Below are 15745 nucleotides of genomic sequence, written 5' to 3' on the forward strand. Positions count from 1 at the left end.
GATTCCAATCTACTAAGAAGCTACAATTTGGTTTACTACTATAAATATCTAAGGATTCTCCTACAAACTTCACACACACACACACAATCTTTCTTAAAGTCAATCAGCGGCTCTCCAACTTCTTCCAGGGGAAAATAATGGTCCCCAAGTATGAACCATGGCCAGAAACCCTATGTTTTAGTTACAATATGTCAAATGCAATCCCTAAAAATTACCCATTGCACAAAAGTTTGATAGTAGTAGATAAAATAAAGTTGAAATAATCACATGCAGCTAAGTCACAGCTCCACATTTTTGGCTACTCAGTCCTAACTGAAAGTGATGTCATTTACCCTTAAATTTTACCTTAATTACTAATTAATACTAGCTTTCTTGTTATGACTTGGATTTTTGGTTGTTTGTTGTTGTTGTTGTTTAGAGTTTTAATCAGCTCAGGGACAGACCAATTCCACGGGGCACAAAGAACAGTGGCAGAGCATGGGCTTCGCAACTGGTCGGTCCTGCTGACTCGTTAAATGGGAATTCTGTACAAGTTGTGGTTTAACCCGCATAGAAATAATATCTACCTAACACTAAAAAAACAGGTTAAATTAGCATGAGTTCCTAGCTACTATTGAAGTACTATAAGATCTTAAAAGAAGAGAAATGAGGTTGAGGGATCCTGGCTGAAATGCCACCACATGCATGGACCCAGACTACAGAAATTCATTAATTGCCAGCCAATTCACAGAATGGTGGGACAAAATAAACCAGTGTCCTGTTAAGGTGTTTACTTTGGAATACTGTTATGTAGTAATAAATAACTGACACATTTACAATGAACATAAATGAAAATAGGACGAAGTTTAAAAACATGGACTTAGGGATCCCTGGGTGGCGCAACGGTTTGGCGCAACGGTTTGGCGCCTGCCTTTGGCCCAGGGCGCGATCCTGGAGACCCGGGATCGAATCCCACATCAGGCTCCCGGTGCATGGAGCCTGCTTCTTCCTCAGCCTGTGTCTCTCTCTCTCTCTCTCTCTCTCTCTGTGACTATCATAAATAAATAAATAAATAAATAAAATTAAAAAAAAAAAAACATGGACTTAAAAAAAGATCCAACTAAATGCCCTCTACAATGGGCACATGCAAAATAGAACAATACCTAATGATTGAGGTGAAAGGGTAGAATGCTCTGCCAGACAAACCTTTACCAAAGTTAAGTTGCTCCCCCTACAATATCATAGGAAATCAAAGATAGGCACTAGATAATGACATATTGTTCAATTACACAACTAACAAGACTGAATTTGTATGCCACTAACAAAATTGGCTCAAAATACATAAAGCAGAAATTGACATATATGTAAAAATGGCATTTTTCCCTAAAGGTAAAAAAAAAAAAAAAAAAGGAAAGATACAGATTTGACTAACACAATTCACAAGCTTGCACTATGGACAATACATTTCAACAATTTTTTTTTAAAGATTTTTTATTTTTATTCATAGAGACAGAGAGAGAGAGAGAGAGAGGCAGAGACACAGGCAGAGGGAGAAGCAGGCTCCATGGAGGGAGCCCGACGTGGGACTCGATCCCCGGTCTCCAGGATCACGCCCTGGGCTGCAGGCGGCGCTAAACCGCTGGGCCACCGGGGCTGCCCACATTTCAACAATTTTAAGATGTACTTTTTTTTTTCACATTTTAGCATCTTTGAAATTAACTGTGATATATAAGTCACTGCCTTCCTATCTGTGAATGTTTATTATTGCTAGAGGCATAATTGATCTTGATGTTTCTGCCACACACACACACAATATAATAACCATCTGATGAAGAGTTATTGCTTGGTTATTGCTTCAAACTTTTCCTTGATACTTTCTGGTAGAATCACCAAAGTCAGAGCATAAAAACTTACAGAATTTGAAAAATCCCAAAGACAACAAAGCAGTACTCTTTTGGGAAATGATGCATCACCCACAGAGGACAAGACTGTGTAGAGAAACACAAATACTTTCCATAGAGTGATTCTGAAGAGTGGGACTCTGAACAAGTTTTGGAAGTACCCTGACCAACTTATTACTTTGCTCCTATTTTACTTTTTATATGAATGCAAAATGGAAGCACAATTCTAAAGAACACATTGGTCCAAGAAGATGTAAATGACAAAATTCTGAAGTGAGCATAATGAAGAAAATAGCAGTGCCTGCATGCTAGTAAATCATGGAGTCACAACTGAAAAACATGTATTTTAGAAAAAAAAGTTAAGTTGAAAATAAGCTAAGCATTCACCTCCAGGGATTAGAAAAATAGCAGCTGCTTAAACACAAAGGAGAAAATAATACAGAGAAAAAATTCATTTAAAAAGTACCACAAAGCCACTTTGGCAGCACTTCAAAAAAAGTAAAACACATATAACCGTACAGTCCCTCTCCCGGGTATTTACCAAGAGAACAAGGACACAAGTCCACACAAACTGGAATGTTCACAGCAGCACTGGGAACAACAGACAATAAGTAGAAACTACCCAAATGTCAGTCACAAGATGAATGGATAAACCCAGTGTGGCCCATCAGATGCAGTGGTATATTATGCAGCCACAAAAAAGGAAAAAAGCATTGACACATGCTTGAAAACATTATGCTGAGTAAAAGAAGCCAGCCCCAAGGGACTATACGTTGTATGACTCTCTTTATCAGATGTGTGCCCAGAACAGGCAAAACAAATTTATGGTGACAGAAATCAGAAGAGCAAGGGATGCCTGGGTGGCTCAGTGGTTGAGTGTCTGCCTTTGCCTCAGGGCGTGATCCCATGGTCCTGGGATCAAGTCCCACATCTGGCTCCCTGCATGGAGTCTGCTTCTTCCTCTACCTCTCTGTGTCTCTCTCATGAATAAACAAATAAAATCTTAAAAAAGAAAAGAAAAGAAATCAGAAGAGAGGTTAATCTGGAAAGCAGAGGAGGGTACTGAATGAGGAGGGGTACAGAAGAGCCTTGTGTGGTATCACAAACCACCTAGATTTTGATCTGGTAGTTATACATGCGTATACACACATATCTATGTAAAACAGCTTGATTTCTATGCACACTTAACATTTGTGCATAGAAGCATTGTATTTACTGTCTCTAAAAGTTTACTTATGGATAAGTAATCCCTTTTATTTTTTTTAAATTTTTTTCAAAGATTTTATTTCAGAGAGACAGAGAGTGAAGGAAAGCAGGGGGAGAAACAGAGGGAAAGAGAGAGATAACATCTCAAGCAGACTCCCTACTAAGCGTGGAGCCCAATGTGGAGCTTGATCCCAGGACCCTGAGATCATGACCTGAGCCAAAATCAAGTGTCAGATGCTTAAACCACTGAGCCACGCAGGCACCCTAAGTAGTCCGTTTTAATCCTCAATAAAGAGAAGAATTAATTTCCTGCAAAAGATACTAAAATGACATTCTAAGAACCTGCCATTCACAGAACTGATGCTCATCCCGCTCAGATGACCTAAGAACAATCTGCCCTGAGGTATAAGACAGGAGTCAGATAGTATCACTGCACCTCTGCCTCACATCCTGTGGCTGTTACTCTTCCAAAGTCCTCTCCACCTCAGATATGCACATCTATCACTGTTAAGAATTTTTGTACAATACAAAGATCGATAAAATCAGCAATAAACTAAGAATGAGAGCAGTCATGGCAAGTTTTTAAGTGAACTGCTTTGTCTTACACTCACATGGAACTTCCCTCCCCACCAGATCCTCCTCTGCCTTCATATATAACCCCCCTCTGATGACCAACATGCCAGCCTGTCACTGACACTGTTTGGTGGCCACCAAGGAAGGGCAAGAGAGCTTCTGTGGTAGCGTGTGTCTTACAGGCAGTGGTAAAGGAAGATTTATTCCCTGACTCCATCTGGCAAACCCACACATAAGAGCCAATGACTCGGCCATCTATCTGGAATCCATATCTGAAAGTGTTTCATTGAACCACGGACTCCAGCTCATCTTCTATAGCAGTTTCTTATACATGGTCTTCCAGCCTTCTCCATCAGTAGCACTTAGAGGTATTTGTCGAAAACAGGGTTCCTATCACATGCCTATCAGATCAGAACCTCTCAGTATGAGGCCTAGGGCTCCAAATTTTAACAAGCTTCTCAAATGATTGTGTTGAACACTAGAATTTGAAAACCACTGCTAAAAGGTGGCTATAAACATATAAGTCCTGAACTTAAAGCATGAATGCAATGTATTGAGTACAGAATGCCATCTGATATAGTAATTAAGAGCCTGAATTCTACAGCCAGACTACCTGTCTCAAAGCTGGTCTCTTGTCTGTTACCAGCTGTGACCACTTTGGGCAACTTACCCAACCTCTCTGTGCCTCTGTTTCCTTGCCTATAAAAAGGTTAATATATATTACCATGGAAAAACGCTAATCAAAATCAAGTTCTCTTCTTGAATGTTATTTGCAATTTCAAATTAAATTTACTTCAATCATGAAAAATTAATAGTGAACAATGAGACTTTCTCTCTTAGATAACTGAATGACAGAGCAAAATACGCATCTGGACAGTAGGCTTGTTTAATTGCGTTTTCTGCGCCCCCCCCCCCCCCGCCCCGCCAGAAGGTACAGTGCAAGGTAGAAGAGGGAGAGGGAGAGGGAGCCGCTTCACAAATATACATGAATAAAAATTGTGTGAAGACAGTTTGGCAGTTCTGCAGAGCTAAACATAGTCTTATAAGACAATCCTGCAATCACACTCCCAGGTAGTCACCCAAGTGAGCTGAAAACATGCAAACACAAAAACCTGTACACATGTGTTTACAGCAGCTTTATTCATAATTGCAAACATTACAGGCAAACAAGACGCCCTTTAGCAGTACAAAAGAATGTTATTCACCACTAAAAATAACTATCAAGCAAAGAAAAAATGTGGAGGAACCTGAATGCATATTACTGAGTGAAAGAAGCTAGTCTGAAGAGGCTGCATAGCGTATGATTCCAACTACATGATGTTCTAGAAAAGGCAAAACTATGGAGACAGTAAAAGGATCAGTGGTTGTCAGAGGTTAGGGAGATGAGGGATGAGATAAATAAGTGAGCACAGGGGATTTTAGGGTGGTAAATCTATGTATCATATTATAAAATGGTAGGTACACGTCATTACGCATTTGGCATACCCCACAGAACTACAAAGAACAAAGAGCAGAACCCTATTGTAAACTCTGGGGGTTAGGTAATAACCATGTATCAATACTGCTCTGTCAATTTTAACAAATGTACCACACTAATGTAAAATGTTAATAATAGGGAAACCTAACAGGGAGGAGGAGCTTATGGCAATTCCATAGCACCTGCAAGATCTACTGCTTCCTTCTTATCTAACCTGGTTACGCATAAGGTTAATAAGATTTCCCACAGTAATATCAAATTACCACTAGCAATAAAAACTGACTCAATCCTAATGTAGGCTACTGCTAACCTTTGTTCTGTGAAGCTCTGTGCTTCCTTGCCACTATAAGCAAGAGCTGGCCACTTGTACCATTAGTACAGAGAAAGGAAATATGTTATACTGATTTTTTTTAAACAGTCTTTTAGTAATCTCTGCACCCAATATGGAGCTCGAACTCACAACCCCAAGATCAAGAGTCTCATGCTCTTCTGACTAAGCCAGCCAGCTGCCCCTTTATCCTTATTTTAGTCAGTTTTGGGCAGAAGGGTGAATTTTTTTAGAAAATTAAAAAAAAAAACAGAAAAATATTTAAGCAAAACCCACCCTACACAAAACTAGAATTGTTGGGCAGCCCAGGCTTGGCTCAGTGGTGTAGCGCACCTGCCTTCGGCCCAGGGCGTGATCCTGGAGACCTGGGATCAAGTCCCACGTCGGGCTCCCTACGTGGAGCCTGCTTCTCCCTCTGCCTGTGTCTCTGCTTCTCTCTCTCAATCTGTGTCTCTCATGAATAAATAAAAAATAAAATCTAAAAAATAAAAAAAAAAACTAGAATTTTTTTGCATGAGAAGCGAGATAGGGCGCCTCTTCCTTTGAGGGGACTTATATCTTACTTCTCAATTGTTTTAGAAAGAGTAATGATAGGATTTTAGAACACCACTTCTAACAAGGGGCACCTGAGTCAACAAAGAAAATCCCAGAGGGATGTACATGACAGAAAAGTTCTCTGTGAGCTCTGACAAGAGAAGCTCCACACTTGAAAGGGGCACTCGACAGTCAAAAAGAGAACAAAGAATTTCCCTGAAACAAATGAGGACAAAGAGGACATGCTGGAAAAGTCTTTTTAAAAAATGACTGTAAACTTCCCAAATTTGCCAAAACAAAACAAAAAAACCAAAACCCACAAATTCAAGAAGGTGAGTAAACTCCAAATAGCACAACCCAGAGATCTATGCCAAGTCAAATCAACCGTATGCTTCTGAAAGAGAAAAAAGGCTGAATCAGCCACAGAAAATGACATCTTTCCTACAGGTTAGGAACAATTCAAATGGTTGGATTTCTCATCAGAAGCCATCATGGCCAACAGAAGTACTGCAACAATTTTCAAGTAAAGAAAGAAAAGAATGGTCGACTCTCCATTCTGTACCTGGTGAAGTTATTCTTCAGGAATGAAGGAGAAAATTATTCTAAGGTGAAGGAAAACTGAAATTTGTAACGAGCAGACCTGCCCTAAAAATGACTAAAGTTCCCTAAACAGAAAGGAGATGACAAAATAAGGAATGTTGGAATTCAGAAAAAGAAGGAAGGACAACAGAAAGAGTAAAAATGTGGGTAAAATGCGGGTAAGTACAAGAACCTTTCCTTCTCAAGTATTCTAAATTACGGTTGAGATAAAAATTAGAACTCTGTCTGATGTAGTATGCGGGAAAAAAGAGTTAAGTGATATAAAAGGGAAGTAAAGTTTCTCTAGTTTACTTGAAGTAGAAAAGTGATGATACCAGTAAACTATAATTATATAAATATGTAATTAGAGGGACGCCTGGGTGGCTCAGTCAGTTAAATGTCTGCCTTCGGCTCAGATCCCAGGACCCAGGGATAGAGCCCTGCATCCCCTGATGAGCAGGGAGCCTGTTTCTCCCTCTTCCTCTGCCCCTCCCCCTGCTTGTGCACTCAAGCTCTCTCTCAAGTAGATAAAATCTTTTAAAAATTATGTAATTATATATTATATATATACATAGCTTATACACATCCATGTGTATACACGCACCTTGAGCAACCACAAAAAAGGCTATTCAGGGCAGCCCAGGTGGCTCAGTGGTTTAGCGCTGCCTTTGGCCCTGGGGTGTGATGCTGGAGACCCGGGATCAAGTCCCACATCAGGCTGCCCGCATGGAGCCTGATTCTCCCTCTGCCTATGTCTCTGCCTTTCTCTCTGTGTCTGTCATGAATAAATAAAATCTTTTAAAAAATTAAAAAATTAATTTAAAAAATTTTAAAAAGGTTCAAGTAACTCACAGGAAAAGTTCAGAGAAATGGAAAAAAAAGAAACAGGAAAAAAAGTGAAGTGACAACTTAAGCTCTGATATGTCAGTAATCACCTTAAATATAGAAGTTCTAAATAAAGCAATTAAAAGACACAGATTAGCAGATTTTTTTTTTAATGACCAATCTGGGATCCCTGGGTGGCTCAGCAGTTTGGCACCTGCCTTTGGCCCAGGGTGCGATCCTGGAGTCCTGGAATCGAGTCCTGCATCGGGCTCCCTGCATGGAGCCTGCTTCTCCCTCTGCCTGTGTCTCTGCCCCTCTCTCTCTCTCTCTGCGTGACTATCATAAATAAATAAATAAATAAATAAATAAATAAATAAATAAATAAAGGCAACCCTCTTAACAAGATAAAAAGACACATATTAGCAACGTGAGGAAGGCAACAGGGCAATCCCCCCAGGACCCCTAGACATCAACAGAATAAAAAATACTATAAACTACACTGAGCTCAAATGTACCATTTCCTTAATACCAGAAACTACTACCACTCACCCCAAATGAAGTAGATAATTTGAAGAGCCTATGACAATTAAGGAAAACAGAGTCTGTAATTTTTAATTCCCAAAAAAGAAATCTCTGGGTACACGTGGTTTCACTGAGAATTCTGCCAAACTTTTAAAGAATAAGCACTAATTCTATACAATCCCTTCTCCAAAAACAAGAGGAAGGAACATTTACTTCCCAATTCATTTTCTGAAGCTAGTACAAACACTAAAGCCAAAATGAGAGTAAAACAGTACAAAAAAGTAAATTACTAGCCAGTATTTCTCAGGTAAATATTGACATAAAAATCACTGTACATGTATCTCAAGGAAGAAATAAAAGTGTCCCTTTTTGCAGATTACATGATAATCCACCTAGAAAATTCCAAGAAACCTAACAACAGGGGTACCTGGGTAGCTCAGTGGTTGAGTGTCTGCCTTTAGCTTAGGCCATGATCTGGGGGGTACTAGGATCGAGTACCGCATCAGGCTCCCTAAGAGGGGAGCCTGCTTCTCCCTCTACCTATGTCTCTGCCTCTGTGTCTCTCTCATGAATAAATAAAATCTTAAAAAATAAAAAATAACCTAACAAGCCTTCTAAAACTTAAAAATAAGTTCAACAAAACTGCAAGATAAAAGACATCATATAAAAATCAATTGTACTTCTATGTACAGCAATGAACACGTGATAAAAATTTTTTTAAAGATTTATTTATTTATTTATTTATTTATTTATGATAGACACAGAGAGAGAGAGAGAGAGAGAGAGAGAGAGAGAGGCAGAGACACCAGAGGGAGGAGCAGGCTCCATGCAGGGAGCCCGATGCGGGACTCGATCCCGGGACTCCAGGATCGCGCCCTGGGCCAAAGACCAGCGCCAAACTGCTGAGCCACCCAGGGATCCCCACGTGATAAAATTTTAATGTTACCTCCATCACTTGAAAAATAAACTTGAGTATAAATCTAACAAAAACAGGTATGCTGAAATACATGCATGTTGAAACTACAAAATACTGATGAATGAAATTTTAAAAATCTAAATAAATGTAAAGACATGCTGTGTTCATGTCAGAAGACTCACCACAGTAAAGACATAAATTTCCCCCAAATTAACATGCGTTTAATGTAATTCCTGTCAAAATCCCAACAAAATGGGGCACCTGAGTGGCTCAGTCAGTTAAGTGTGTGCCTTCAGCTCACATCCTGATCTTAGGGTCCTGGAATCTGGGTTGGGCTCCTTGCTCATCAGCTGGTTGCCTCCTTCTCCCTCTGCCCCTCCCCCTGCTTGTACATGCCCCCCCCCCTCAAATAATCTTAAAAAAAAAAAATCCCAGCAAGATTTTTTATAGATATAGAGAAGATTATTCTAAATATATCACTATACATATTTATATATAAGATTATTCTAAAATTTATATGCCAAGTCGAAAAAATCAGAACAGCTAGAGCAATTTTGAAAAAAGATTAAATTGGAGTAACACTGAAAGAGATCTCCAAAGAGTCATTCATGGAGCCAACTGATTTTTGACAAAGGTACAACAGCAATTCCATAGAGGATGGTGAGCTTTGCAACAAATAGGGCTGAAGTTACTGGATCTTCATAAGCAAGATAATGAACTTTGACCTAACCTTCACACTTCATATAAAAATTAACTCAAAACGGATGACAGAGTTAAATTTCTAATGTAAAAGAATAAGCCTTTTTGGAGAGAATCTTGAAGGAGCTAGAGCTCAGTAGAGTACTTTGACAGGACACCAAAGCTCTAACCATATGAGAGAGTTAATAAACCAAATCTCATCAAAACTAAAACCTTTGCTCTGCGGAAAACGCCGTTAAGAGGATGACAAGGCAGGTTACAAATTGGGAGAACTTTCTCTAAGCCATATATCCGATGAAGGACTCTACATCTAGAATGTATTTAAGGACTCTCAAACTCAACAGTAAAAAGCAAACAAGCCAACTGAAAACAAGCAAAGCATTAGAAGAAACATTTCATCGAAGATGATCTACAGATGGCAAAGCAGCACATGAAAAGAAGTTCAGCATCACTAGTCATTAGAAAAATGCAAACAGAGACCACAAAGAGCTATTATTACTCATTTAGTACAAGAGCTAACATAAAGAAGACTGACAGAGGATCTGTGGGGAAACTGGATCTCACACACTGCTAATGTGTACGTAGAAAAACTCTGGAAAACTGCGGCAGTTTCTTATAAACTAAACACACACTTACCAAATGACCCAGCAATATCATTCCTAGACATTTAACCCAGAGAAACTTAAAAATGAAATGTCCACACAATGTCCATTATATGCAAATGTTCATAACAGTTTTACTTATGACATCCCCAAACCGGAAACAACCCCAAGCATTGTACAACAGGTGAGCAAATAAACACATTGTGGTCCATCTATATACACCTTGGGATATTACTTTGCAACCAAAGTGAATGAACTGGGGATCCCTGGGTGACTCAGCAGTTTAGTGCCTTCCTTTGGCCAAGGGCGTTATCCTGGAGCCCCAGGATCGAGCCCCGCATCGGGCTCCCTGCATGGAGCCTGCTTCTCCCTCTGCCTGTGTCTCTCATGAATAAATAAATAAATAAAATCTTTAAAAAAAAAAAAAAAAAAAAACAGTGAATGAGCTACTGACACACGCAACAACTTGATGGGTCTTAAGGGTATTATGCTGAGCGAAGGGGAAAAAAAAAACCCACCCAACCTCAAAAGGTTACAGACTATGATTCCACTGACATAATACTCTTGAAATGACAAAACTATAGAAATGGCAAACAGATTAGTCATTGCCTGAAATTAAGAATGGTCTGGGAGGGATCCCTGGGTGGCGCAGCGGTTTAGCGCCTGCCTTTGGCCCAGGGCGCGATCCTGGAGACCCGGGATCGAATCCCACGTCGGGCTCCCGGTGGGTGGAGCCTGCTTCTCCCTCTGCCTATGTCTCTGCCTCTCTCTCCCTCTCTCTCTGTGACTATCATAAGTAAATAAAAATTAAAAAAAAAATTTTAAAAAAACCCACTGTTCTCTATAAATAAACATTAAAAAAAAAAGAATGGTCTGGGAGAAAGGACAGCAGGTATGACTATAAATGGGCCAGCAGGACACAGAGATCTTTGTGGTGACGGAATAGTTCTGTCCTGACTGCAGTACTGGTTATATGCATCTACAGGAGTGATAAGATGATACACAAATACACACACCCACTGCATCAATGTCAATGTCCTGCTTTTTGAAACTGTATTACAATGACACAAGATGTAACCAACAAGAGGAACGGAGTAATGGGCCATGTAAGACCTTTCTGTACAACCGTCTTTGCAACTTTTTGTGAATCTATAAGTCAAAATTTAAAGTTTTTGAAAAGCATTCGTATCACCTAAGGAAAAAACTAGGTGTCTTCTATACCCTGATGACCAGAAAGAAGAAATGGTACACTCTGATCTCCAGTCACACAGGTCAGGGAGAAGTGGCAAGGGGAGTGAGGAAAGCCACTGGCTCCAGAGCACTGTGGTCCCTCCTGGGGTGCGGAAGTGCCAGGTTCATCACAGCCTCTATGGGGTCAGGATGGGGATGGGGTCAGGATGCTAATGAAACACCAGCCAGACCTTCAGAGACCAGAAATGTCAGGGTCCATCTACACTAAGTGAATATTAGGGCTGACTCATTCTAAAAATATAACACCAAAAATGGAAACAAGGAGAAAATGTCCAACCACTGATTCTGAGCTGCACATGGCATCTTAGCTATATCCCTGCCATGATAACATCCACTGACCTGGAGGATTCAAACATTTTAACATCTAGGGAAACAGCAGCCCAGGCAAATGGTACTATGAAGTGCTGACTCTGAACCTGAACCAATTTGTTAGATGCTACACTATATGACACTATAATAAAGATATGCTCCACATTTCCAGTAACGGTTAATTTTTATTGGACAGCACAGCTAATATGACAAAAGAACATTTTAAAAAGTGGTTCCACAGGAGGCACCTCAGTGGCTCAATCAGTGAAGTGTCGGACTCTTGATCCCAAGCTCAGGTCTTGATATCAGGATCCTGAGTTCAAGCCCTGCACTGGGCTCTGTGCTAGGCATGGCGCATACTTTAAAAAAAAGATTTTTAAATAATAAAAAATAAAAAGTGGTACCACATAACACTCTAGTTGGCCTGCTCTTAACAGTCAATGAATCAGTAACTAACAAATTTAATGTGAACTAAACACTTGCAGGCAGCCTTTACTGATAGGCAAGTAATTTTCTCCATCATTTAAAGTAAGCAGAAGTAAGGGTATCTCACTTCTCTCACTTCTTCACTTGTATGGAGGTTAGGTATAGGTCTGTATACAGAAATTAATTCTCCAGAATTGCAGGAACAGATAATGTGTGTGATTACAGCAGTCAAATCATCAAAACCTGTGAGTTTTTATGCAAATACACTCTTTTCAGTTTCCACACATAATTCTCACTGATTCACAACTCTATCCTGTTCACTCATTTTTTCAAGAGTTTTTCTATCACACCAAAAGCTAAAACACATGCTCATGCAGAAGCAACAAAAGAAAAAGCAGCTACAACCCTGCCACAGAGAGATAACCACAGTTAACATTTCAGATTCAGTCTTCCAGAGTACAGTCACATATGCAAAATCAGGTGAGAAACAGTGCAAAAACACTTGTTAAGTGTTTAAGTGGGATGGGACTAATGATGATCTCTGATGCTTAGGCAGAGGGGCATCCAGGTTGTACCAGTGTGCCTGGGTCCTGTTTAGTGCCACTTGTTTTCTTATAATTAGCAGCTCACTCTTCTCCACTTGACTACACAAACCAGCATTTCATAAAACACCATTCTACCCTTTAAAAAAAAATCAACTTGTAGAGATATAATAATCAATAACCACAAAATTCAAGTCTCAAGTATCACAAAACCAAAACATGGCTTTTACTTCAAAACTAAGTTTAGTAGGTCAAAATTTAATCTCAACCCTTCTTTATTTCAAATCAAAACTCACTCCCAAAGGGCAAAGGCTGCACTCAATGGAAAAATTAATCTAAATAGCAAGACCAGAGAAAGAATGATTAGCTTTTATGCATCCACTTATTTGCAAATGCCAATTTCGTAGGTCCTCCATACTTAGTTTACAAAAACCAAATATGCTTGTGTTGTTTTACAGAACTGTAGCTATAGCTTTCACAGAGAGTGACAGTCAGTACTGCGTCAAGTAAAGGTGAGCAACTTTCACCACATACAAGCCTGTGCCCTTACCTTTCATTTTTCTTCCAAAACCTTGCCTTCAAGCCATGCTCTTTCTTCGATCTTCCAACTTTTTCTCTTTCCCACCAGCTTCTTTCCATCAATCTATGAACATGTTCAAATCTCTCGTCCCATCCACTGTGTGTGACAGATCTGAAGGAATGAGTTCAATCTCTTTTTTCTTCATATAAACTATTAGAAAGAGTAGTCTGTGCTTGCACTTTCTTAAATATAGAGATGATCTGAACACATTAATAAGCTTAAGTCTACACTTAGTATAGACTGAAAGGTATTAAAGTCCTAATAACAACAGTGTGGTATGAACTCATACAAAAATAGCTTAAAAGATCAATGGAAAAGAATATAGAGCCTAAACACAGAAGCACATATGAAAGATATTTAAAACAATAAGCTCTTCAACAAAGAGAGCTGGAACAAATGAATATCCACATACAAAAGAACACAGTTGAACCCCTACCTCACACCATATATAAGAATTAACTCCAAGGCACCGGGGTGGCACAGTCAGTTGAGCATCTAACTCAGTTCTGGCTCAGGTCATGATCTCAGGGTTGTGAGACTAGGCCCCACATCAGGCTCTGCACTCAGCATGGAGTCTGCTTGGAATCCTCTCTTCCTCTCCCTCTGTCACCCCCCACCCCGCCACACATGCAGGCGCATGCACTCACTCCCTCTCTTTCTCTAAAATAAATAAATAAATCTTTTTAAAAAATCAACTCCAAATAGATCAACGAGCTACATGTAAGAGCTAAAGCCATAAAACTCTAGAAGAAGACATAGGAGTACATCTCCATGACCTTGGATTTGGCAGTGCATTCCTAAGCACTCAAATCACAAACAAAAGAAAAAATACTTTTGCAAAAAAAAATTATCAAAAAAAGTAAAAAGATGACCTACAGAGGAGAGAAAAATGCTTGCAAATCATGAATCTAATAAGGGTCTAGTATCCAGAATACATAAAGAACTCTTACAACTCAATTGCAAACAACCCAATTAAAAAATTTAAAGCACCTGAACATTTTTCTAAAGGTACACAAATACCCAAGAAGCACATGAAAAGATTCTCAATGGCATTAGTCATTAGGAAATGCAAATCAAACCACAATTAGATTGTACTTCAGACCAACCAGAATGGCTATAATAATTTTAAGGGGGCTGCTATAATAATTTTTTAACCGAAGATACTAACAAGCTTTGGCAAGGATGTGGAGAAACTGGAACCTTCATACACCACCAACAGGAACATAAAATGGTTTGGTTGTCCTGGAAAATGGTTTAGCAATCTCAAAAAGTTAAAGAATTACAAAGGATCCAGGAATTCTACTATGTATGTACCCAGAAGAACTAAAACACACATTCAAACAATTACTTGTACAAGAATATTCATAGAAGCACTATTTAAAACAGACCAAAGGTGGAGATAAATATCCATCAACTGATGAGTGGATTAGCAGGTTGTGGTGTGTGCACATAGTGGAATATTATTTAGGGAAAAAAATACTAATATCTACTACCATATAAATGAACCTTGAAAACATGATGCTAAGTGAAACATGCCAGATGCAAAAGACCACATATGTTTCCCTTGATGCTAAATGTCCAGAAAAGGCAAATCTCTATGGACAGAAATTAGAATAGTGTTGGTTGGGGCTGATGCAAGGAAAGACTGCACCCAGTAATGAGGGATCTTCTTGGGGTGATGGAAAGGTTCTAAAATTGACTGGGTGATGACTGTACAACTCTATAGATTTACTAGAACTCACTGAACTATATAGTATAAATGGGTGAATTTTGGAGCACCTGGCTGGCTCAGTAAGAGGAACAGGGGTTCCTTGATCTTGGGGTTGTAAGCTAGAGCCCCATGTTGGGTGTAGAGATGACTTAAAAATAAAATCTTTTAAAAAGCTAAAACTTTTTTAAAAGGGGTATATTTGATGGGGATATAAATTGTGTCTCAATAAAGCTGTTAGGAAAAAAAAAAAAGCTTTTTTATGAATCTTTCTGTTTTGAGATCCTAGCATCCAGGATCCTTGGTTCCCTACTCTGCCATCACGTGCCTGTTTGTCATTTATACATTCTGTGCAGTCCAAACAGTAGAAAATCTAGGGGAACCAGAGTGGCTCAGTGGTTGAGCCATCTACATTTGGCTCAGGTCGAGATCCCGGGGTCTGGGGATCAAGTCCCATGCATCGAGCTCCCCTCAGGGCGCCTGCTTCTCCCTCTGCCTACATCTCTGCCTCTGTCTCTCATGAATAAATAAAATCTTTACAAACAAAACAGTAGAAAATCTTGAACATGCAGCACACAATGGTGAGGCTCAAAACAAATTCTAAACCAATGTTTAGCCTGTTTTATGCTGAACTAAACATCTAATGTTAATAAAGTCTGAAATACAAGACAAATCAAGACAATATAGTATTACTTATGTCACACTGTCCAAAGAGATGTGTACATATTTACTATCACATATCCAATGGAGCATTCAGAGAAATTACTCTGGGTATACAGATAAACATT

General features: G+C 39.3%; 1 protein-coding gene across 3 annotated transcripts in view; it reads right to left on the bottom strand.

Moving 5' to 3' along the window:
- Positions 1-15745, bottom strand: part of CYTH3 (cytohesin 3) — an 84690-nt gene that overhangs the window by 31165 nt on the left and 37780 nt on the right. The window contains exon 3 of one of the 3 annotated variants that reach the window (XM_041748339.1): positions 13220-13360. The exons of the other annotated variants lie outside the window; for them this stretch is intronic. Within the exon in view, the coding sequence (XP_041604273.1) occupies positions 13220-13226 (7 nt within the window). The 5' untranslated portion in view covers positions 13227-13360. The remainder of the gene's footprint in view (positions 1-13219; positions 13361-15745) is intronic. 3 annotated transcript variants of the gene reach the window in all.

This window comes from Vulpes lagopus, chromosome 3, assembly GCF_018345385.1.
Source record: "Vulpes lagopus strain Blue_001 chromosome 3, ASM1834538v1, whole genome shotgun sequence".
NCBI lineage: Eukaryota > Metazoa > Chordata > Mammalia > Carnivora > Canidae > Vulpes > Vulpes lagopus.